General features: G+C 38.6%; 2 protein-coding genes across 2 annotated transcripts in view; both read left to right on the top strand.

Annotated features, from left to right (window-relative positions):
• Nucleotides 1-7462: 7462 nt before the first annotated feature.
• Nucleotides 7463-8416, top strand: LOC136174031 (olfactory receptor 10R2-like). Its single transcript, XM_065943864.1, has one exon. It carries the CDS (start codon nucleotides 7463-7465, stop codon nucleotides 8414-8416), a length of 954 nt encoding a protein of 317 aa, XP_065799936.1.
• Nucleotides 8417-9657: 1241 nt separating this feature from the next.
• LOC136173940 (olfactory receptor 10R2-like) overlaps nucleotides 9658-26580 on the top strand; it is a 40136-nt gene continuing 23213 nt past the window's right edge. The window contains exon 1 of the mRNA XM_065943746.1: nucleotides 9658-9819. Within this exon, the coding sequence (XP_065799818.1) occupies nucleotides 9658-9819 (162 nt within the window). The remainder of the gene's footprint in view (nucleotides 9820-26580) is intronic.

The following is a 26580-nucleotide window of genomic DNA, read 5'->3' as shown; positions in this document are numbered from 1 at the left end:
GTTCCTGCGTTGCTGGAGAATTTGCGTGGTATGTCGTGCTCTAAAACTTATTGGCTCTTGGGTGGTGGTTGGTTTCGGTGCAGGTATGGAGGCTTTTGTACGGTCACTTATTACTTAAAGATCCATGTAGTCAGGAGTTTTCTGGTGTTCTCAGGTTTTGGGCTTAAGTCTCCTGCTTCAGGATTTCAGTTTTATTCTTCCTGTAGTCTCAGGACTTCTCCAACTATACAGCACTGATAATAAAACTTCTATGTTAATGGTGGAAAGTTTCTCCCCTGTTAGGGATACCCAGAGAGGTTCACCGAGTTACATGGAGAAGAGGAGAGGGAGGAGGGAGATAGAGATGGGCAGGAGGAGAAAGAGGGGGACTCAAGAGGAGAGAGACAGATCTACGAAGTTGTCTGATCCCAGAGTGTTCTCCGTAGCCCAGACACCCACAAAGATTCACAGAATTGGATTGGGAAGAGAAGGGGAAAGGAGGAAATAGAGGTGTTCTGAGGTAGAAAACAGAGTCAAGATTGGGAGAGAATAATCAACACATTCGTGAATAAAAATGGGAGCTGAATATTGGATTCTTAAATGTTCACAATTTATATCATATACTGAAAAACAAAAATTAAAAATCTAGAGTAGAGGTTAGACTCTTAAAAATACTATATTAAAAACAAAAACCAAAACACACAAAAGAAATTTTAGAAATATATATGAAGTTTGGTATAAAAATAGGGCTTCTCTTCTTTTTTTTTTTTTTTTTCCTTTCTTCTGTAAGGTTATAGTGGATTGAAAATGAAAATTAAGGCGTAGTAAAAGGAGTGCTAGAGGGCTTTAAAAGAAATAAGAGAAAAAGAAAAAGAAAATAGAAGAGAAGAAGAAAAAAGAACAGAAAAAAAGAAGAAAAAGAAGAAAAAGAAAAAAAAGAAAAAAGAGAGAGAAAAAAAATTGTTTTGCCTAATTAAAAAAAATCGTAAAAATCTATGAAAGTTAAGGAGTAATGGGGGAGTAATAAGGAATTTTTAAAGGAAAATAAAAGAGACCCAAGAAAAAAGAAAAAAAAAAAATTTTTTTTTTTTTCCTTACTTAAAAAAAAAAAAAAAAAAAAGAAAAGAAAAGAAAAGAAAAAGAAAAAATATATCTAGGAATTTCTCTGGAGCTGTTGCGGTCAGTGTGGGTTCGGCTCAGCTTCAGATAGCTCCTCGTTCCAGCTTACACTTCTCGATATCTACAGGCCCTTCCGGTGTAGTCAGTCAGTGGTTTCTTCAGGGATTTTAATCTGTTGCACCGGTCCCTTCTGAAGCGGTTCCCTTTATTTGGGTTCTGTTGCCGGTCTCTCTTCCGCGCCTAATTTCCGCCCTGACACAGGGGGCGGAGGTGGATTCTTATTCAGGTAGCTAGTTCCGTTGCGCTGCGGGGAGGGGCTGTGCGGGGAGGGGCTGTGCGGGGAGGGGCCGGCGCTCCCGGGAGAGGCTTGCGCTCTTTTCTCGGTCTGCGCTGCTCAGGCTCCAGGCTTTTCTGTCTGAAGCGCGCGCCACGCTGAATGCGGCTCCAGCCCTCGGGCGATTCACAAAAGCGCAGCACACAAAGCTGGGCCCGCGCTCCGGCCCCACGCCGCCCGAGCGGCCCAGGCAGCCAGGCGCTTGACGGGCGCTCTCTCCCCGGGTGCGGCGCGTCTTCTGCCCCGCGCGATCCCAGTCTCAGTCCCCGCCGGCGCCAGTCGGGCGTGCGCGCCCTCTGCCCTCCGCGTCCCCAGCCCCAGCCCCCGCCCGCGCTGGTCAGGCGCCCGCGCCCTCCGTCTCGCCGCGACCTTCCCGGCGGACTTCGGTCGCCCAGAATCTCGGTCCCTTTGTTCTGCGAACGGCCGGCAGTGTGTTCGGGCCGGTTAGCTTTCTCTCTCTCTTTGCTCTCCCACAGTTCAAGCTTGCAACTCACAAAAGCTCCCTCCGATTGTCCTCAGGGCACTCAGGTCCAGACCCTGCCCCAAGTAATGCCGCCTGCCCCTCTCCGTTCCGCCACCAGCGGATGCGGGCGTCTGGGGTACTCCTCTGCTGGGAGTTGCTTTTAGGCTCGTAATCTGTGGGTTTGTTTATTCTATCCCTCCCAGTCAGATTCAAACTCTTGAGATTCCAACACTTCCCCCAGGCCCGCCAGTGCGAGGGCTTCCCGGTGTCTGGGAACGTCCTCTATCAAGTCCCTTCCCGGGACGGATCTCCGTCCTTAGCTCTTTTGTTTCGCTTTTTATCTTTTATATTTTGTCCTACCTCCTTTCGAAGACAATGGGCTGCTTTTCTGGGCGCCTGATGACCTCAGCTAGCGATCAGAAGTTGTTTTGTGAAGTTTGCTCTGCGCTCAGTTATCTTTTTGATGAATTTCTAGGAGAGAAAGTGGTCTCTCCGTCCTACTCCTCCGCCATCTTGGCTCCTCCTCTCATCATTTATTTTTATGTCAAATTTTTAAACTGTAGGATTTTCCATGGAGCTACTGATCTGTTTCCCCCTAGTTGTTAGTATTGGAAAATAGAAAAAGTGGTCAAATTATCAACAAGGCAGTTGGATGCTGAAAAATGTAAGGCTAAAAATAAAGACCACAGTAAGAAGAAGGTAGGGCTGCAGGATAAGTTTTGAATTTTTTCATGAAATTTTTCATATTTCATGCAATATAAGAAAGAAAGATGACAAATTTAAATGGAATATGGAACATATGGAAACACAAAGTAATTTTACCTAGGAGGCACATCATGGTACAAAGGGGGCCAAGCTGCTCTCAAGTAAGTTAACTGAGATCATTACTATCAATAATTCATTAATGAACTATTTATCCATCAAGTCTTTGTATTTCACATATTCCATATATTTAAATATAGATTATGTTTTGATGATACACAAGGCATATGTTGTGGAATTTATCCTTGAGATTGTCTAGTCTATTGGAGGGACAATCAGGAGAAAATAAAGTTACATGAAACAACCTCTAAATATCCTAAGCTTTAGAAACACTAGAAACAACAAATTCTCCCTAAACAGATTAGAGAAATTTCAATAACTGGTGCCTGTAAAAAGCATGAGGAATGAATGGGCCACAGATGATAATTAAAAGATATTCAAGGCTGAGATTTCCCTCTCTCCCTTTCTATGAAGTCTTGAAATAGAAAATCATGTGTAGAAAACTGTGCATTTTAATGCCAGTTCTATGTTATTAAGATTTAGATTGCAAATATTGATAGAGGATAAAATTAGTTGCCTTTTTAGTCAACTTAAGAAATTGGCTTTACTGTGTAGGTGATGAAACAAAATAATGAAAAATCAACTTTCTTTTTCCACTTTTTGAGAAAGCAATTTAATTATCCTATATGTTCTTTTCCATCTTTCCATTTTTTCCCAAAGTTTCTTTGAACACAAAATATCCCCCTCTCCAAATTAAAAAACAAAACCAAAACCAGCAATACCACTTGTTTGCCTGCATACCCTAAGGACTGTGGCAGCAGTCCCCCTATGGTTCTTTTGTAAAATATATAATGTAATGTAGTCATCTGAAGGGCCTTTATTTTCTTTCTTGTCCAAATCTTCACGTCCAAATTAAAAATAAATTCCCTAACTCATTTCAACTGTCTTCTCTCTGCCATGCAACTATCTCAGATCCCAGACTCTGTAAGTAGCAAAATTCCCCCCCCCCCCCACTACAGAATTCCCATATTCATTTCATGGTGCTTCATGTTCTACTTTGTGTAAATGTCTTATCTCCAATAGACTATAAGCTACTTGTAACCAAGGAACTTGTCATTTCTTCTTTTATTTACCCACAGTTCCTGATAGTACTGACATTTTATAGAAACTCCATAAATATTTGTCAAATGAATAAATCAATAACTATATTTAAAGCATTTTTCCTGTTTACCAAATACCAATATTATGTACAATATCCCAGACTGGGTTAAGTACAGCCAACATTTTCCAAAGTAAATTTCTTTTCCAACTTCAGTTACCACACATATTCTGAGGATGAGTTTGAAAAATTATGTGATATGTTGAAGCAGTTGGCAGGGAGGGTCATGGAATAGCCATTGAATAATGTGGATTTTCTTTCCTTTCAGAAGCTCTGTCTTTCTTTGAATAGCTAGTCACTGTTCTTTCTGAAGATTATCCTATAAAAGAGAAAATACTTAAAGAAAAGAGACCAGGAAGTTGGAAAGGTAGAGATTATATCCAAGGAGGAATAATACAGGAGTATTTTTTCTGGTCAAAAGCACACAGTGTGTACTTCTTATTTATAAAGTTTACAGATAAGACTTCCATGGTGGTCAATGCAGGAGATGTGGGTTCGATCCCTAGGTTGGGAAGTCCCCCTGGAGAAGGAAATGGCAACCCATGCCAGTATGCTTGCATGGGAAATCCCATGGATGGAGGAACCTGGTGAACTACAGTCCATGTGGTTGCAAAAGAGACAAGACTTAATGACTAAAACCAACAGAAACAAACAACAGATGAGGTAATTCAAAAGTCCCATTTCAAAATTTTACCAGAGCTCTGTCTAAGCAAAAGAACAAAAAAAAAAAAAAAAAAAAAAAAAAAAAAAAAACCAGACATTTTGCTGTTTGTAGAGTACTTTGAGATCAATTATTGTTGTTTAGTTTCTAAGTAGCTTCTGACTCTCTTGTGACCCCATGGACTATAGCCTGCTAGACTCCTCTGTCCATGGGATTTCTCAGGCAAAAATACTCGACCAGTAATAAAGTGCTATTAAAATTAAAAGTTTAATTAGTGAGACAATGGAGAAAACTATCCAATAATCAGAAAGAAAATGAAAAAGCAGCACTTTTTCTTCTAGTTTTACTGAAATATGATTGACATGCAATACTATATAAGCATAAGATATATGACATAATAATCTGATTTACATACATCTTGAAATGTTTATCACAAGCTTAATGAGCTACCATAATCTCAAATAGGTAAAAACTTAAAGAACTAGAGAAAAATATTAATAATTTTATATTTTTCTTGTGATGAGAACTCTAAGGGTTTAATTTCTTGTGTGTGCATGCTCAATTGCTTAGTTGTGTCTGACTCTTTGTGATCCCATGGGCAGTAGCCCACCAGGCTCTGCAGTCCATGGAATTCTCCAGGCAAGAATCCTAGAGTGGATTGCCACTTCCTGCTCCAGGAATCTTCCCTGACCCAGAGGTTGAATGTGTATCTCTTGGCTCTATTGCATTGACAGGTGGATTCTTTACCATTGCACCACCTGGGAAGCCCATTTACTCTGTTAATAATGATCATATATAACATAGAGCAGAATTATAGTTTGGGGGATGACAGCAATTTTTAATGAAGCATTAGTCTCTGCATTTAGAGAACAATGTTAGAGAGATTTTTCGTCATGAAATGTTGAAGCAGAAGATTAACATTGTATACTAGATTAATAGCAAGGGAACAAGTTTAGAAAATCCCTGAAATCAAATGCCATCTACCTGGGAGTTTTCCAAAGCAATTTAGAAGAGAAACTGGGATTATAGTTATTGGACACTTTGTTTCCTCAACAAGTTTTCGAGTACTGCTATATACTAGACAGTATGTCATGTGTGGGTATGCAATTTCTGTCTCTGGAAAGTTATAATTTGTGGAACTAGTGATAAGCTTAAAATACTAATGGCAAAGCCAATATGATTTTAATGATTGCTAAAGCCCAGATAAAATAATATAGCAAAATTAAGAAGTTGTAGGAAGGATCAATGAGTACATGCCACTTTGAGAATTTAAAGAGAGTTGTTCAGTTAAAAGAAGAGGAATAAAATGACAATAAATATTCACTCCCCTGGTGGCTCAGACGATAAAGAGTCTTCCTGCAGTGCATGAGACCCAGGTTCGATCCCTGGGTCAGGAAGATCCCCTGGAGAAGGAAATGGCAACCCACTCCAGTGCTCTTGCCAGGAAAATTCCATGGGTGGAGGAGTCTGGTAGGCTACAGTCCATGGGGTAGGAAAGAGTTGGACACGACCGACCAACTTCACTTGAAATATGCACTATTTCCAGAAGTAGGGGGTAGTATGTAAAAGGAAATGATTGTTCAAATTTTCTCTATGCTAAAGTTCACTTGAAGGAATATGTATATTGACAGTTATGAGAGGAAAGGTATGTTTGGAAACAGTATGAAAGACAGAATATAATTATTTTAACTTTATAAATAATTGAAGACCATTTAGCTTTGTTAATAGTATAGATTTCACCCTATAAAAAGACAACTCTACTGGTATTATAAAGGTGATAGAATGGGAAGAGACAGACTCCTCAGAGTCCATTCAAAATGTTCTTATAATAATGCAGATTAAGGGTTAGTTTCTGGAAAAATGGGGGAAAAATGTATCATAGACGTGTTACACACACACACACACACACACACACACACAAGAAAAAACAGATCCGATATGGAGGGTGAGAATTTTCATGTGTTTTAATATGCCCCATAAGTATACAGCTTGGATGACTAAGAAGCTTTGGAAACTTCTTTTTGAGATATAGAACTCAGGCAAAGGAACAGATTTGGGTGATAAGCTGGAAAGGATAAGAATGTTCCAAATAAAAACACATAATCTAGTACCAGCAATAAGAACTGTGTCAGAGTCATCAGGGAAAGTATCTGAGCCTCCCTGCTCAAGAATTCAGAGATGGAGCCTGGGAACAACAGTCTGTTGGGTTTCCAAGTCAAGTATATCAAGAATAAGATATATAACCAAGTGGGAAAACAGTGAATGTTGAAAAAAAAACCCACAAAAAACTAATGCTAGAGTTTGTAGGGGAACCACACACTAATTCTAAAACAGTAGCTGAAGTTTTAAGCCAAATTAATTTCAACAAATGACTGCATGGAAATGGAGTATGTTGTTAGTAATGAAAGAGAATTCTGTTTTTTTAAGGACAAGCAACAAAAAGAGAAATCAATGATTATTGACTGACCTAGATGAAGAAACCATTAAAATCAGGTTGGATGTAGATCTTCATACATTGCTGGTATTCCTTGTGGAATATATGTATCAATAATATGGATAAAATTATGACCACTTAAAATAAAAATTAATGTAAGTAAGTTGTTTTGAGGATTAGATTATCAACAAACTAAACAGAGATTATATAAGTCTATAAGCAGGGACTATATTTCTTAAGCACCAGAAGAATAGACTTCTTTTGAGCAAATGTCTATCCATTTCATTTGAACACTTGTCCCTGAATTGTCTGCTAAAATCGTTGGCAGAAAATTAGCAATGTGGGCACATGTTAATTTAGGATAAATTTTGCTTAGTTTATTGTAAAATGGTTTGTTATTTTATCTTGGTTTCCTTTTTTCTCTCCCATTCCTGTTGTTTCTCTTTTATACCAGAGTGGTGACTTTATGAAGGTTAAATCTCCCTGATTTCTTAGTTTCAGAGGACTCTGGACTTGATCATATTGACTTTATTCCATGGGATCAATTCTCCATGGCCAATTCCTCCTGTATTACTGAGTTCTTCCTGCTGGGTTTCTCCAGCCTTGGGGAATTGCAGCTTGTCCTCTTTGTGGTCTTTCTCTGCCTCTATTTGATCATCTTGAGTGGAAACATCACCATCATCTCAGTCATCTGCTTGGATCACAGCCTCCACACACCCATGTACTTCTTTCTATGTGTCCTTTCTACCTCTGAAACTTGCTACACAATTGTCATCCTGCCCAAGATGCTTATCAATCTGCTCTCTGTGCTCAGGACACTGTCCTTTGTGAGTTGTGCCTCACAGATGTACTTCTTTCTTGGTTTTGCTGTCACCAATTCCCTGCTTCTGGGAGTGATGGGCTATGATCGCTATGCTGCCATCTGTCAGCCTTTGCACTACACCATTCTCATGAGCTGGAGGGTATGTGGGCAACTGGCAGTGACTTGTATTATCAGTGGTTTCCTAATATCTCTACTGGGGACAACTTTGGTCTTTAGCCTCCCTTTCTGTGGCTCCAACAAGGTTAACCATTATTTTTGTGACATTTCACCAGTCATCCGCCTTGCTTACGCGGAAACCTACATTAATGAACTGGTCATCTTCATTGGTGGGGTCTTGGTCCTTGTTGTGCCCTTGATCTTCATCTTCATCTCTTATGGATTTATCGCTGCTGCTATCCTGAAGATCTCATCAGTTGAAGGCAAACGAAAAGCATTCTCCACCTGTGCGTCCCATCTCATTGTGGTCATTGTCCACTACGGCTGTGCTTCCTTTGTCTACCTGCGACCCTCAGCCAAATATACATCAGGAAAAGACAGGCTGGTGACAGTAACCTATACAGTCATCACCCCACTGTTGAACCCTGTGGTATACAGCCTCAGGAACAAAGATGTACAGCTGGCTATTAGGAAAATGATTGAGAAGGCTAGGTTAAGATTTTATAATTCTGTTAAGACTTTATAATTAATTTCTTTTTCAATAGTACACACACATATGGGTCAAATGTATCACTACTGTTTAAGTCATGAAAGTTTCTAGTCTATTCATCTCTATAACTCTGTGACCTTGGATGAGTTTTTTTTTTACATTGTGAAGTTGTAGTGTTCCCATGTAAAACAGACAGTAGTATGTTAATCTCAAGGCTTTTGCCAAATTAAGGGCAAAAGTTTCCTCATCAAGGCAACTATCACTAAAAGACAACTCTGCTACTCCTACTCTTCCTCCTGAGATAGTTCTCAAAATGATCTTAACAGCCATTATCTCTTACCCTATGTTTGGCTTGCAAGCCACAAATCTTTGATTGTCCCCTTTGTTTAAGATTATGCCCAGCTGAAAATGAGTTTCTGAGGCCTGATTATAGTGTGGATATATGAGGAACACATGATGGGGGGAAAAGTTACTGTACTAGTAATTAGAAAATTATTTAGGTCATGGCTTTAAGAAAACTATGGTTGTTCCCCAAATCTAAACTTAATATATAGAATATAGGGATAATATAATTTTCCTTTTATACTTTGCAGGGTTTTTGTTTGTATCTAATGGATAAGATGAAAGTAAGCAGAAGTAAAATGCAAAGCTGGATAGAACTTAAGACTCTTAAGACTTAAGAGTCAGTCTAAGACTTTAAGTCTTAAGACTCTTAAGACTTAAAGTCAATTTAAGACTTTACACATCTCTGCATGACCTTCTATTTCTTTCAGATTCTCCAAAAATTATATTTCTAAGTGTCATTTCTAACCAGTCATTTGAACTACTCCTTATATAACAGGGAATGTGCTACATCAAAAATACATCTACATGTGAAACAACTCCTTCAGCACACTTTCTGAAAGTTGGCAGAAGACCCCAGACTTCCATAAAGGCAAACTAATCTCCACAGAATGAAATAGGGCAAAATATATACGAAAATAAAGAGACAAAGGATTTGGAACAAGCACCTGTGCCTCGGAGAGGGCTCCACGGAGGAGGAAAGTTTCCTCACACTTGGAAACCCTCTCATGGGTGGGGAAAGGGGAAGCTCTGGAACCTCTGAGGAGAATATAGCAACAGGTGCTCAGAAGGCAAAATGGAGACAATTCATCACAAGGATTGGTGTTGACCAGCATTTCCCAGCTGAGACGTTGTCAAGCCCATCGTGGCAAACAGGGACTAGGTGCTGAGGCTCAGGCTTCAGGGGTGGGGTTCAGCGGTTGGACTTCAGGGAGATGACTGGGGTTGACTGTCATGAAGGTGAGAAGGCTAATTTAACACAGCTGAGGGAGTCCAGAGACAAGCCTGAGCCTGCTAGAGAGGCAAGAGATCATTGTCACAGGGACCATGTCCCTTCACACACTCACAGATCACAGGACCCTGCTGTTGCAAGTGCCGTAGGTGGGATGAGTTGTGGTGTAGACTGCAACCTCAGAGATAGACTGCCAAAGCTGCCATGAGTGCCAGAGGTGGGACTACCTGTGACTGCAGTTTGAGATCCCAGAGGGGTGAATGCAGGTCATATGGTTACTGCCAAGGCCAGGGCAAGTTCCAGAGGTGGGGGGAGAAATGGCTCTGTGGTTCCAACCCCAGAAGTAGCAGCTGTCACCTAGCCATTAGCAGGACAGGTCATTCCCCACACATCCCTGGGAGCCTGTGCAGCTTGGCTCTGTTGAGGAGCACACAACCTGGGGCCAACTCCCCTAGAGGAGCACACAAACCAGCTTGAACTGTAGCAACTTCCTACAGGCCTTGGCTGTAGCAGGCACCATAGCACATCCCAATTATGTCTAATGTATCCCTTCCTCTCCCCAGGCTGAAGGAGCAAATAAGCCCTGATAAGCTGTCACTTTCACACTTTCTTGTCTGGGTAGGGAGCAGACGTTGGAGGGAGGCCTACAAGCAGAGGGATGGTGAAAAATCAAAGTTGGTCACACCAGGGGCTGTGTGACCAAAGGAAAGGGTAAGTTGCTCCTGCAGCTAAAGGTACAGAAAACTTACCCCTCAATTAGCCTGACACTGTGGAATTTGGAAGCAAGTGCAAGCTGGAGTAAGGCCAGATATGAGTCTGAGCTGACCCCGCAACACCCACAGCAGGCCCAGAAACCTTCCTAGAAATACTAGAGGACTTCCTGAGTAGGCAGATTGGCTCATGCTCAATGTGTGGTGAGGACAATGGATGACACAGAAGAATACTCTTCTCACTACCATTCTATCGCTATATATATTTTATGGTTTTGTTTGTTTGTTTGTTTGTTTTTTGTATTGTTCTATTGTTCTTTTTTATTGTTATTCCATTCATTTTTACTTTTAACTTACTTTTTCCTTTATAAAAAGCTTTCTTTTTAACAGCATGTATATTATCTGTGGTGAAACAGACCACCAGCCCAGGTGGGAGGCATGAGTCAAGTGCTCGGGCCTGTTGGGCTGGGAAGATCCAGAGGAATCGGGTGAAGAGGGAGGTGGGATGGGAGACCGGGATGGGGAATTCGTGTAGCTCTATGGCTGATTCATATCAATGTATGACAAAACCCACTGGAAAAAAAAAAAAAGTCACTGAAGTGATAAGAAGTTTGATAGTGATAAGACTCTATCAGATGTAATTAAATTTCCCTCTGCTTTTGTGTGGAGAAAAAATTTAAAAAAATTAAAAAAAAATAAAAAGCTTTCTTTTTACAAAAATTTATTTTATCTTTTCCATCTTATTTTTATAGTACTCTCTAGTTATATTGCATTTTCCCATTTTTTGATTTTGTATATTCTCTAGACTAGTTTTTAGTATTCATTTTCACTTATAGGTTTGATTATTGGCTTGATTGTTCTCTTCTTCTCTGGTTTCTGTTTTCACTCTTTTTTCATCTCTTCTTTCCTCTTTGTGAGTGTATAAGTCTCTTTGGGTGTCCTTGTCTGTTGAGTGTTGCTTTCACCATTTGCTTTGGGGTTTTATCTGTCTGTTCCTTTTTGTTTTGTTTGTTTACATGACTTTTTTTTTCTTTTCTTCCCCCCTCTGATATATCTTTCTCTTTATCTTCTGTGCTGGGTGGCTTGTGGAGTCTAACTGCTAGAGTAAGGGGTTGGACCTGTACCTCTGAGGTGGGAGACCTGAGTCCAGGACATTGGGCCACCAGAGAACCCCCAGTACCATGGAACATTAATTGGCGAGAGCTCTCCCAAAGGTCTCCATCTCAACACTAAGACCAGGTCCCATCCAAAGGCCAGCAAGCTCCAGTGCCAGACCCCTCATGCCAAACCATCAGTAAAATAAGAACACGATCCTTCCCATTAGTAGACAGCCTGTCCAAAGTCAAACAAAATCCACAGGCATCCCAAAAAAAAACCACTGGATACAGCATTACCCTTCAGAGAGACAAGAATCAGTTCCACCCACCAGAACACAGGCACCAGTCCTTTCCACCAGAAAACGTTCAAAAGGTACTGGTGCAACCCACCCACAAGGGGCAGACACCATGATTTAGAGGAGCTATGGCCTTCTAGCCTGCAGATAGAGGCCCCCAAATACAGTAACTTAAGCAAAGTGAAAAGACAGAGAAACAAGCAGTAGATGAAGGAATATAGTAAAAGTCCACAAGACCAAATAAATGAAGAAGACAGAGGCAGTCCACCAGAAAAAGTATTCAGAGTAATAATAGTAAGGAAGTTCCAAAATCTTGGAAATAAAATGAAGATACAAATAAATAGAACGGAGGCAAGGAGTAAGAAGTACAAAAAATGTTTAACACGGACCTAGAAAAAATAGAGAATAGACAATCAGCAATGAACAATACAATAACTGAGATAAAAATAAACTGGAGGGAAACAATAGCAGAATAACTGAGGCAGAAGAATGGGTAATGAAGCTGCAAGATAGAATGGTGGAAATAACTGACACAGAGCAGAATAAAGAAAAAAGAATTAAAAGAAATTAGGACACTCTCAGAGATCTCTGGAGAATTCTCTGGACAGAAGAAATGGTGGGCTATACTTCATGGGACCAAAAGAGGCACAATGAAGCAACTGACAGTGGAACAACATTAAGTGCTCCAACATTCAAATTATAGTGGTCACAGAAGAAGAAAAGGAAAAGAAAAGGTATGAAAAATTATTTGAGGAGATTATAGCTGAAAAATTTTCTAACATAAGAAAGGAAATAGCTACTCAGCTCCAGGAAGACCAAGAGTCTCATACAAGATAAACCCAAGGGGAAACATGCCAAGACATGTATTAACCAAACTAACAAAAATTAAAAGTAAGGGAAAAATATTGAAAGCAGCAAGGGAAAAGCAATAAATAACATATAAGGAGATCCCCATAAGGCTAACAGCTGATCTTTCAACAGAAACCCTGCAGTCCAGAAAGGAGTAGAAGGATATACTAAAAGTGATGAAAGAAAAAAAAAAAAAAACTACAACCAAGATTCCTCTATTCAACAAGGATATCCTACATATTCAAAAGAGAAATCAAAAGCTTTACAGATAAGCAAAAGTTAAGAGAATTTAGCACCACAAAACGAACACTACAACACATACAAAAGTAACTTCTCTAGATAGGAAACACAAGAGAAAGAAAACCCTGCAAAAACAAAGCCACAATGATAAAGTAAATGGTAACAGGACTGTACATATCAATCAGTTCAGTTCAGTTCAGTTGTTCAGTTGTGTCCAACTCTTTGTGACTGCAGCATGCAAGGCCTCCCTGTCCATTATCAACTCCCAGAGTTTACTCAATTTCATGTCCACTGAGTCAGTGATGTCATCGAACCATCTCATCCTCTGTCGTCCCCTTCTCCTGCTGCCTTCAATCTTTCCCAGCATCAGGGTCTTTTCAAGTGAGTCAGCTCTTTGCATGAGGTGGTCAAAGTGTTGGAGTTTCAGCTTCAGCGTCAGTCCTTCCAATGAACATTCAAGACTGGTCTCCTTTAGGATGGACTGATTGGATTTCCTTGCTGTCCAAGGGACTCTCACCAGCCCAGATGGGATGCATGAGACAAGTGCTCAGGCCTGGTGCATTGGGAGGACCCAGAGGAGTCGGGTGGGGGTGGAGAGGGAGGTGGGAGGGGGGATCGGGATGGGGAATACGTGTAACTCTATGGCTGATTCATGTCAATGTATGACAAAACCCACTGAAATGTTGTGAAGTAATTAGCCTCCAACTAATAAAAAAAAAAAAATCGTAAAAAAAAAAAAAAAAAAAAGAGTCTTCTCCAACACCACAGCTCAGAAGCATCAATTCTTCAGCGCTCAGCTTTCTTTACAATCCAACTCTCACATCCATACATGACCACTGGAAAAACCACAGCCATGACTAGATGACCTTTTTTGGCAAAGTAATGTCTCTGCTGTTTAATATTCCATCTAGTTTCGTCATAACTTTTCTTCCAAAGAATAAGCATCTTTTTATTTCAGGGCTGCAGTCACCATCTGCAGTGATTTTGGGGCCCCCCAAAATAAAGTCTGACACTGTTTCCACTGTTTCTGCATCTATTTCCCATGAAGTGATGCGGCCAGATGTCATGATCTTTGCTTTCTGAATGTTGAACTTTAAGCCAACTTCTTCACTATCCTCTTTCACTTTCATCAAGAGGCTCTTTAGTTCTTCACTTTCTGCTATAAGGATGGTGTCATATGCATATCTGAAGTTATTGATATTTCTACTGGCAATCTTGATTCCAGCTTGTGCTTCATCCAGCCCAGCATTTCTCATGATGTACTCTGCATGTAAGTTAAATAAGCAGGGTGACAATATACAGCCTTGATGTACTCCTTTTCCTATTTGGAACCAGTCTGTTGTTCCATGTCCAGTTCTAACTGTTGCTTCCTGACCTGCATACAGGTTTCTCAAGAGGCAGATGAGGTGGTCTGGTATTCCCATCGCTTTCAGAATTTTCAACAGTTTATTGTGATCCACAGAGTCAAAGGCTTTGGCATAGTCAACAAAGCAGAAATAAATATTTTTCTGGAACTCTCTTGCTTTTTCAATGAACCAGCAGATGTTGGCAATTTGATCTCTGGTTCCTCAGCCTTTTCTAACCCAGCTTGAACATCTGGAAGTTCAAGGTTCACGTATTTCTGAAGCCTGGCTTGGAGAATTTTGAGCATTACTTTGGTAACATGGAGATGAGTGCAATTGTGTGCTAGTTTGAACATTCTTTGACATTGCCTTTCTTTGGGATTGGAATGAAAACTGACCTTTTCCAGTCCTGTGGCCACTGCTGAGTTTTCCAGATTTGCTGACATATTGAATGGAGCACTTTCATAGCATCATCTTTTAGTAGTTGAAATGGTTCAGCTAGAATTTCATCAACTCCACTAGCTTTGTTTGTAGTGATGCTTACTAAGGCCCATTTGACATTGCATTCCAGGATGTCTGGCTCTAGGTGAGTGATCACAACCATCGTGATTATCTATGTCGTGAAGATCTTTTTTGTACAGTTCTTCTGTGTATTCTTGCCACCTCTTCTTAATATCTTCTGCTTCTGTTAGGTCCATACCATTTCTGTCCTTTATTGTGCCCATCTTTGCATGAAATGCTCCCTTGGTATCTCTAATTTTCTTGAAGAGATCTCTAGTCTTTCCCATTCTATTGTTTTCCTCTATTTCCTTGCACTGACCATTGAGGAAAGTTTTCTTATCTCTCCTTGTTATTCTTTGGAACTCTGCATTTAAATGGGTATATCTTTCCTTTTCTACTTTACTTTTGGCTTCTCTTCTTTTCATAGCTATTTGTAAGGCCTCCTCGGACAACTGTTTTGTTTTCTTGTGTTTCTTTTTCTTGAGGATGGACTTGCTCCCTGTCTCCTGTGCAGTGTCATGACCTCCATCCATAGTTCATCAGGCACTCTGTCTATCAGATCTAGTCCCTTAAAACTATTTCTCACTTCCACTGCATAATCATTAGGGCTTCTATTTAGGTCATACCTGAATGTTCTAATGGTTTTCTTTACTTTCTTCAACTTAAGTCTGAATTTGGCAATAAGGAGTTCATGATCTGAGCCACAGTCAGCTCCCAGTCTTGTTTTTGCTGACTGTATAGAGCTTCTCCATCTTTGGCTGCAAAGAATATAATCAATCTGATTTCAGTGTTGACCATCTGTGTTGTCCATGTGTAGAGTCTTCTCTTGTATTGTTGGAAGAGGGTGTTTGCTATGACCAGTGCATTCTCTTGGCAGAATTCTATTAGCCTTTGCCTGCTTCATCCTATACTCCAAGGCCAAATTTCCCAGTTACTGCAGTGTTTCTTCACTTCCTACTTTTGCATTCCAATCCCTTATGATGAAAAGACCATCTTTTTTGTGTGCTAATTCTAGAAAGTCTTGTAGGTTTTCATACCCCATCAGGAAGCTTTCATAAGCCTCTTATCCTTCTCCTTCAGAGGGCAGACAGACTGAAAACCACCATCACAAAAAAACTAACCAATCTAATCACATGTACATATCAATAATTTCCCGTAAATTTAAATAGACTAAATGACCCAGTCAAATACACAGATTAGCTGAATGAATACAAAAACAAGACCCCTATATATGCTGTGTACATGAGACAACCTTCAGACTGAGGGACAAATAAAAAGTGAAAGTGAGGGGCTGGATAAAAGTATTCCATGCAAACAGAAATCCAAAAAAGTGTGAGTAGCAATACTTATATTAAATAAAACAGACTTTTGAAAAAGACCATTACAAGAGACAAGGAAGGACACTACATAATGATCAAGGGATCAATCCAAGAAGAAGATATAACAATTATAATTATATATGCACCTAAGACAGGAGCACCTCAATACATAAGGCAAATGCTAACAACTATTAAAGGGGAAATTGACAATAACATGATAATAGTGGAGGACTTTAACATCCCACTTGTACCAATGGATAATCCAGACAGAAAATTAATAAGGAAAAACAAGCTTTAAATGATAGCTTGGACCAGATGCACCTCATTGAACCTTCCTGGAGGTTCAGACAGTGAAGGCTCCACCTGCAGTGCAGAAGACCTGGGTTCAGAAACCATAAAGCAGAAATAAATTAAAAAGAAATGAAGGGGACAATAGCAAGGATTAATAAACCTAAAAGCTGGTTCTTTAAGAAGATAAACAAAATTGATAGACCATTAGCCAGATTCATCAAGAAAATAATAATAATAATAAGACTCAAGTCAATAAAATTAGAAATAAAAAAAGGACAAGTTTCAGCAGACAACACAGAAATACAAATGATTAAAAGAGACTACTTTGAGCAACTATATGCCAATAAAATTAATAACTTGGAAGAAATGGACAAATTCTTAGAAAAGTATAACATTCCAAAAAAAAAAGTATAACATTCCAAGGAAGAAATGGAAAATTTCTTCCATCCAGGAAGAAATGGAAAATATGAACAGACCATCACAAGCACTGAAGTTGAAACTGTGATCAAAATCTTCCAACAAAAAAATGTCCAGGGCGAGATGGCTTCACAGGCTATTCTACCAAACATTCTGAGAAGAACTAAAACCGATATGGTTCAAACTCTCCAGAAAATTTGCAGAGGGAGAAAAATGTCAAAATCCATTCTACGAGGCCACCATTACCCTGATACCAAAACTGTAGAAGGATACCTCCAAAAAAAGAAAATTACAAGGCAATATCATTGATCAACATAGATACAGAAATGTTCAACAGAATTCTTGCAAACAATTCAACATGCAATAAAAGGATCATATATCATGATCAAGTGGACTTTATCCTAGGAATGCAAAGATTCTTCAATATAAAAATCAAAAAATGTGATACATCATATTAACAAATTGAGAGATAAAAGCCATTTGATAATCTCAATAGTGCAGAGAAAGCTTTTGATAACATTTAAAACCTATTTATGATAAAAACTCTCCAGAAAGTGGGCATAGAGAGAATATACTTCAATATGGTAAAAGTCATGTATGACAAACCCACAGCACACACTATTCTGAACAGTGAAAAACTTTAAAGCATTTCCTTTAAGATCAAGAATAATACAAGGGTACACAATCTCACTACTATTTTTCAACATATTTTTGAAAGTCCTGTGGACATCAACAGATGGTCAATGCTGAAATCAAGTTGATCATATTCATTGCAGCTGAAGATTGAGAAGCTCTATACAGCCAGCAAAAACAAAACCAGGAGCTGGCTGTCTCAGATCATGAACTTCTTACTGCAAAATTCAGACTTAAAATAAAGAAAGTAGGGAAAACCACTAGACCATTGAGGTATGACCTAAATCAAATCTCTTAAGATTATACATTGGCAGAGACAAATAGATTCAAGGGATTAGATCTGATAGACAGAGTGCCTGAAGAACTATGGACAGAAGTTCATGACATTGCACAGGAGATGGTGACTAATACCATCTCAAACAAAAATAAATGAAATAAAAGGCAAAATGGCTGTCTGAGGAGGCCTTGCAAATAGCTGAGAAAAGAAAAGCAGTGAAGGCAAAGGAGAAAAGGAAAGACAAAAGCATATGAAAGCCTTCCTCAGTGACCAGTGCAAAGAAATAGAGGAAAACAATATAATGGGAAAGACTAGAGATCTCTTCAAGAAAATTAGAGATACCAAGGGAACATTTCATGCAAAGGTGGGTACAATAACGAACAGGAACAGTGTGGACCTAACAGAAGCAGAAGATATTAAGAGGAGGTGGCAAGAATACATAGCAGAACTATACAAGAAACATCTTAATGACCCAGATAACTACGATGATGTGATTAATCACCAAGAGCCAGACATCCTAGAGTGCAAAGTCAGTTGGACCTTAAGAAGCATCACTATGAACAAAGCTGGTGAAGGTGATAGAATTCCAACTGAGCTATTTCCTAAAAGATGATGCTGTGAAAATTCTGCACTCAATATGCCAGCTAATTTGGAAAACATCAATGGCCACAGGACTGGAAAAGATCAATTTACATTCCAATCCCAAAGAAAGGCAATGCCAAAGAATGTTCAAACTACCACACAATTGCACTCATCTCACATGTTAGCAAAGTAATGCTCAAAATTCTTCAAGACAGGCTTCAACAGTACATGAGCTGTGAACTTCCAGATGTTTAGACTGTTTTTAGAAAAGGCAGAGGAACCAGAGATCAAATTGCTAATATTCAGTGGATCATTGAAATAACAAATGAGTCCCAGAAAAACATCTGCTTTATTGACTATGCCAAAGCCTTTGACTGTATGGGTCACAACACACTGTGAAAATTTCTTAAAGAAATAAAAATACCAGACCACCTTATCTGCCTCCTGAGAAATTTGTGTGCAGGTCAAGAAGCAACAGTTAGAACTGGACATGGAACAACAGACTGGTTCTAAATCAGGGAAAGAGTATATCAAGGTTGTATATTGTCACCCTGATTATTCAACTTATATACAGAGTATATTATGTGAAATGCCAGGCTGGATGAAGCACAAACTGGAAGCAAGATTACTGGGAGAAATATCAGTAACCTCAGATATGCAGATGACACCATCCTTATGGCAGAAAGTGAAGTAGAACTAAAGAGACTCTTGATGAAAGTGAAAGAGGAGAGTGAAAATGTTGACTTAAAGCTCAACTTCAGAAAACTAAGATCATGGTATCTGGTCCCATCACTTCGTGGCAAATAGATGGGGAACCAATGTAAACAGTGGCAGACTTTATTTTGGGGGACTCCAAAATCACTGCAGATGGTGACTGCAGCCATGAAATTAAAAGACATTTGCTCCTTGTAAGAAAAGCTATGACAAATCTAGACAGCATCTAAGTTAAAAGTAGAAACATTACTTTGCTGACAAATGTCCATCTAGACAAAACTATGGTTTTTCCAGTAGTCATGTATGGATGTGAGAGTTGGATTATAAATCTGAGTGCCAAAGAATTGATGCTTCTGAGTTGTGGTGTTGGAGCAGACTCTTGAGAGTCCCTTGGACTGCAAAGAGATCCAACCCACAAATCCTAGGGTAAATCAGTCCTGACTATTCACTGGAAGAACTGATGCTGAAGTTTAAACTCCAATACTTTGTCTATCTGATGTCACTGATGAACATAGATGCAAAAATCCTTAACAAAATTCTAGCAAACAGAATCCAACAACATATTAAAAAAATCATACACCATGACCAAGTGGGCTTTATCCCAGGAATGCAAGGATTCTTTAATATCCGCAAATCGATCAACGTAATACACCACATTAACAAATTGAAAGATAAAAAACATATGATTATCTCAATAGATGCAGAGAAAGCCTTTGACAAAATTCAACACTCATTTATGATTAAAACTCTCCAGAAAGCAGGAATAGAAGGAACATACCTCAACATAATAAAAGCTATATATGACAAACCCACAGCAAGCATCACCCTCAATGGTGAAAAATTGAAAGCATTTCCTCTGAAATCAGGAACAAGACAAGGATGCCCACTCTCACCACTACTATTCAACATAGTGTTGGAAGTTTTGGCCACAGCAATCAGAGCAGAAAAAGACATAAAAGGAATCCAGATAGGAAAAGAAGAAGTGAAACTCTCGCTGTTTGCAGATGACATGATCCTCTACATAGAAAACCCTAAAGACTCTACCAGAAAATTACTAGAGCTAATTAATGAATATAGTAAAGTTGCAGGATATAAAATTAACACACAGAAATCCCTTGCATTCCTATACACTAACAATGAAAAAACAGAAAGAGAAATTAAGGAAACAATACCATTCACCATTGCAACAAAAAGAATAAAATACTTAGGAGTATATCTACCTAAAGAAACAAAAGACCTATACATAGAAAACTATAAAACACTGATGAAAGAAATCAAAGAGGACACAAACAGTTGGAGAAACATACCGTGTTCATGGATTGGAAGAATCAATATTGTCAAAATGGCTATTCTACCCAAAGCAATCTATAGATTCAATGCAATCCCTATCAAGCTACCAACGGTATTTTTCACAGAATTAGAACAAATAATTTCACAATTTGTATGGAAATACAAAAAACCGCGAATAGCCAAAGTAATCTTGAGAAAGAAGAATGGAACTGGAGGAATCAACCTGCCTGACTTCAGACTCTACTACAAAGCCACAGTCATCAAGACAGTATGGTACTGGCACAAAGACAGAAATATAGATCAATGGAACAGAATAGAAAGCCCAGAGATAAATCCACGAACCTATGGACAGCTTATCTTTGACAAAGGAGGCAAGGATATACAATGGAAAAAAGACAATCTCTTTAACAAGTGGTGCTGGGAAAACTGGTTAACCACTTGTAAAAGAATGAAACTAGAACACTTCCTAACACCATACACAAAAATAAACTCAAAATGGATTAAAGATCTAAATGTAAGACCAGAAACTATAAAACTCCTAGAGGAGAACATAGGCAAAACACTCTCCGACATAAATCACAGCAAGATCTTCTATGACCCACCTCCCAGAATATTGGAAATAAAAGCAAAAATAAACAAATGGGACTTAATGAAAATTAAAAGCTTTTGCACAACAAAGGAAACTAAAAGTAAGGTGAAAAGACAGCCCTCAGATTGGGAGAAAATAATAACAAATGAGGAAACAGACAAAGGATTAATCTCAAAAATATACAAGCAACTCCTGAAGCTCAATTCCAGAAAAATAAACGACCCAATCAAAAAATGGGCCAAAGAACTAAACAGACATTTCTCCAAAGAAGACATACAGATGGCTAACAAACACATGAAAAGATGCTCAACATCACTCATCATCAGAGAAATGCAAATCAAAACCACAATGAGGTACCATTACACGCCAGTCAGGATGGCTGCTATCCAAAAGTCTACAAGCAATAAATGCTGGAGAGGGTGTGGAGAAAAAGGAACCCTCTTACACTGTTGGTGGGAATGCAAACTAGTACAGCCACTATGGAAAACAGTGTGGAGATTTCTTAAAAAACTGGAAATAGAACTGCCATATGACCCAGCAATACCACTTCTGGGCATACACACTGAGGAATCCAGATCTGAAAGAGACACGTGCACCCCAATGTTCATCGCAGCACTGTTTATAATAGCCAGGACATGGAAGCAACCTAGATGCCCATCAGCAGATGAATGGATAAGGAAGCTGTGGTACATATACACCATGGAATATTACTCAGCCGTTAAAAAGAATTCATTTGAATCAGTTCTAATGAGATGGATGAAACTGGAGCCCATTATACAGAGTGAAGTAAGTCAGAAAGATAAAGAACATTACAGTATACTAACACATATATACGGAATTTAGATAGATGGTGGCGATAACCCTATATGCAAAACAGAAAAAGAGACACAGAAATACAGAACAGACTTTTGAACTCTGGGGGAGAACGTGAGGGTGGGATGTTTTGAAAGAACAGCATGTATATTATCTATGGTGAAACGGACCACCAGCCCAGGTGGGATACATGAGTCAGGTGCTCGGGCCTGGTGCACTGGGAGGACCCTGAGGAGTCGGGTGGGGAGGGAGGTGGGAGGGGGGATCGGGATGGGGAATACATGTAACTATATGGCTGATTCATGTCAATGTATGACAAAACCCACTGAAATGTTGTAAAGTGATTGGCCTCCAACTAATAAAATAATATTAAAAAAAAAAAAAAAAAAAGAAAAGACACTGATGCTGGACAAGATTGAGGGTTGGAGGAGAAGGGGACGACATATGTTGAGATGGTTGGATGGCATCAGTGATTTGATAGACATAATTTTGAGCAAGCTCTGGGAGTTGGTGATGGACAGGGAAGCCTGGAGTGTTTCAGTCCATGGGTCTCATAGAGTTGGACATGACTGAGCGACTGACCTGACCTGAACTGAAGATATGCAGATGACACCACCCCTATGGCAGAAAGTAAACAGGAGCTAAAGATCCTCTTGATGAAAGTGAAAGAGAAGAGTGGAAAAAAATGGCTTAAAATTCAACATTCAAAAAACTAAGATCATGGCACCCAGTTCCATCACTTCATGCCAAATAGATGGGGAAACAAAGGAAACAGTGATAGGCTTAATATTCTTTGGCTCCAAAATAACTGCAGATGGTGACTGTACCATGAAATTAAAAGATACTTGTTCATTAGAAATCACGTTATGACAAACCTGGACAGCATATTAAGAAGCGAGACATTACTTTGCCAACAATGGTCTATCTCGTCAGAGCTATGGTTTTTCCAGTAGTCATGTATGGATGTGAGAGCTGGGCCATAAGGAAAGCTGAGAACTGAAGAATTGATGCTTTAGAACTGTGATGTTGCAGAGGACTCTTCAGAGTCACTTGAACAGCAAGGAGATCAAAGCAGTCAATCCTAAAGGAAATTAGTCCTGAATGTTCATTGGAAGGACAGATACTGAACTGACACTCCAGTATTTTGGCCACTTGATGTGAAGAACTGACTCATTGGAAAAGACTCTTATTCTATGAAAAACTGAAGACAGGAGGAGAAGGGGATGACAGAGGATGAGATTGTTGGATGGCATCACCGACTGAATGGACATGAGTTTGCGCAAACTCCGTGAATTGGTTATGGACAGGGAAGCCTGGTGTGCTGCAGTTCATGCGGTCTCAAAGAGTTGGGAATGACTGAGTGACTGAACTGAACTGAAACATAGTAATCAGAGGAGAAAAAGAAATAAAAGGAATCCAGATTGGAAAAAAAAGCATTAAAGCTCTCACTGTTTTCTGATGACATGATTCACTATATAGAAAACCCTAAAGATGCCACCAGAAAATTACTAGCACTAATCAATTAATATAATAAAGTCAGAATAAGTTAATACACAGAAATCCCTTACACTCCTATACACTAATAATAAAAAATGAGAAAGAGAAATTAAAGAAACAATCCCATTCACTACAACAACAACAAAAAAAGTATGTAGGAATAAACCTACCCAAAGAGACAAAAGACATGTATGTGGAAAACTATAAAACACTGATGAAAGAGATCAAAGATAACACAAACAGAAGGAGAGATATATCATGTTCTTGGAGTGGAAAAATCAATATTGTGAAAATGAGTATTTCCTCCAAAGCAATCTACAGATTCAATGCAATCCCTATAAAATTGCCAATGATATTTTTCACAGAACTAGATTTAAAAAAATATTCACAATTTGTATGGAAATAAAAAAGACCCCAAATAGGCAAAGCAATCGTGAGAGAAAAATGGAACTGAAAGAATCAACTTTCCTGATTTCAGACTGTACTGCAAAGCTATAGTAATCAAGATAGTATGGTACTGTTAAAAACAACAACAATAAATATAGATTAATAGAATAGGATAAAAAGCCCAGAGACAAATACACACACCTAGGCATATCTTATCTTTGACGAAGGAAATACAATGGAGAAAAGACAGCCTAATCAATAAATGGTGCTAGGTAAACTGGACAGCTACATATGAAAAGAATGAAACTAGAACACTTCCTAACACTGTAAATGAAACTAAACTCAAAATGGATTAAACACTTCAATGTAAGTCCTGAAACTATAAAGTTCCTAGAAGAAAACTTAAGGCAGTACCGTCTCTGATATAAATCACAACAAGATCCTCTTTGACCCACCTCCTTGAGTTATATAGATAAAAATAAACAAATGGGGGCTAATTAAATTTAAAAACTATTGCACAGCAAAGGAAACTATAAACAAGGTTGAAAGGCAACCCTCAGCATGAAAGAATATAATTGCAAACAAAGCAACTGACAAAGGATTAGTCTCCAAAATATGTAAGTAGCTGATATAGTTTAATATCAGAAAACAAACAGTCCAATCAAGAAATGAACAGAAGACTTAAAAAGACATTTCCCCCAAAGAATGCATACAATTTGCCAATAAACAAATCAAAAGATTCTCAATATCACTCATTGCTAGAGAAATACAAATCAAAACTACAGTGAGGTATCACCTCACCCTGGTCAGAATGGTCATCATCAAAAAATCTACAATCAAATGAACACTTTCAAATTCATTCTACAAGGCTACCATTACCCTGATACCAAAACCAAACAAAACAACACACAAAAAAGAAAACTGCAGGCCAATATCACTGATGAACATAGATGCAAAAATCCTCAACAAAATTTTAGCAAACAGAATTCAACAACACATTAAAAAAGCTCATACACCATGATCAAGTTGAGTTTATTTCAGGGATGCAAGGATTCTCCAATATATGTGAATTAATCAATGTGATATACCATATTAACAAATTGAAAGAGAAAAAAACATATGATAATCTCAATAGATGCAGAAAAAGCCTTTGACAAAATTAAGCATCCATTTATGATTAAAACTCTTCAGAAAATGGGCATTGAAGGAACCTATCTCAACATAGTAAGGGTCATATATGATAAGCCTACAGCAAGCATTACTCTCTATGGTGAAAACCCAAAAGCATTCACTCTAAGATTAGGAACAAGATAAGGGTGTCCACTTTCACCACTATTATTCAACATAGTTTTGGAAGTCCCAGCTACAGCAATAAGAGATGAAAAAGAAATAAAAGGAATCCAGATAGGAAAAGAAGAAGCGAAGCTCTCACTGTTTGCAGATGACATGATACTGTACATAGGAAATGCTAAAGACATTATCAGGAAATTACTAGAGCTAATCAGTGAATTAAGCAAAGTCACAGGATACAAAATCAATACACAGAAATCACTTGCATTTCTATATGCTAAAAATGAAAAATCAGAAAGAGAAATTAAGGAATCAATCCCATTCACCATTGCAACAAAAAGAATAAAATATCTAGGAATAAACTTACCTAAGGAGACAAAAGAGCTGCACACAGAAAATCATAAGACATTGATGAAAGAAATCAAAGATGGTATAGACAGATTGAGAAATATTTAATGTTTCTGGGTAGGAAGAATCAATGCTGTGAAAATGACTATACTACCAAATGCAATCTACGGATTCAATGTGATCCCTATCAAATTACCGATGGCATCTTTCACAGAACTAGGGGGAAAGAAAATCACAATTCATATGGAAACACAAAAGACCCTGAATAGCCAAAGCAGTTTTGAGAAAGAAGAACAGAGCTGGTGGAATCAACCTTCCTAACTTCAGGTTATACTGCAAAGCTACAGTCATCAAGACAGTATGGTACTAGCACAAAAACAGAGTATAGACCAATAGAACATGATAGAAAGCCCCCAAATAAACCCATGCATGTATGGGTAACTTATTTTTGACAAAGGAGACAAGAACATACAATGGGGCAAAAACAGCCCCTTCAATAAATGGTGCTGGGAAAACTGGATAGATACATGTAAAAGAACAAAATTAGAACACTTTTTTAACACCATACATAAAGATAAATGCAAAATGGATTAGAGAGCTAAATGCAAGACCAGAAATTATAAAACTCTTAGAGGAAAGCATAGGCTTTCCACTTGATGACATAAATCAAAGCAAGATCCTCTATGACCCACCTCCTAGAGTAATGGAAATAAAAACAAAAGTAAACAAGTGGGACCTGACTAAACTTAAAAACTTTTGCACAGCAAAGGAAACTATAAGCAAAGTGAAAAGAACCCTCAGAACAGGAGAAAATAATAGCAAATGAAACAACTGACAAAGGATTAATTTCCGAAATATACAATCAGCTCATATAACTCAATACCATAAAAACAAACAACCCAATCAAAAAGTGGGCAGAAGACCTAAACAGATATGTCTCCAAAGAAGACATACAGATGGCTAACAAACACATGAAAAGATGCTCAACATCGCTCTTTATTAGAGAAATGCAAATAAAAACTACAATGAAATATCAGCTCACACTGGTCAGAATGGCCATCATCAAAAAGTCTACAAACAATAAATGCTGGGGAGGGTGTGAAGAAAAAGGCACACTCTTGCACTGTGGTGATAATGTAAATCAATGCAGTCACTATGGAAGACAGTATGGAGAATCTTTAGAAAACTATGAATAAAATCAGCATATGACCCAGCAATCTCACTCCTAGGCATATACCGTGAGGAAACCAAATTGAAACAGACACATGTATCCCGTTGTTCATTGCAGCACTATTTGCAATAGGTAGAACATGGAAGCAACCTAGATATTCATCAACAGATGAATGGATAAAGAAATAGTGGTATATATATATACAAGGGAATATTACTCAGCCATAAAAAGGAACACATTTGAGTCAGTTCT

This window comes from Muntiacus reevesi, chromosome 1, assembly GCF_963930625.1.
Source record: "Muntiacus reevesi chromosome 1, mMunRee1.1, whole genome shotgun sequence".
In the NCBI taxonomy this organism is placed as follows: Eukaryota; Metazoa; Chordata; class Mammalia; order Artiodactyla; family Cervidae; genus Muntiacus; species Muntiacus reevesi.
The sequence above is the reverse complement of the archived record's forward strand: the minus strand, read 5'-3'. Positions and strand labels throughout refer to the sequence as shown.

Coding starts and splice junctions, on each gene's coding strand:
- LOC136174031 (XM_065943864.1), top strand. CDS start 7,463: ATGGCCAATTCCTCCTGTATTACTGAGTTCTTCCTGCTGGGTTTCTCC.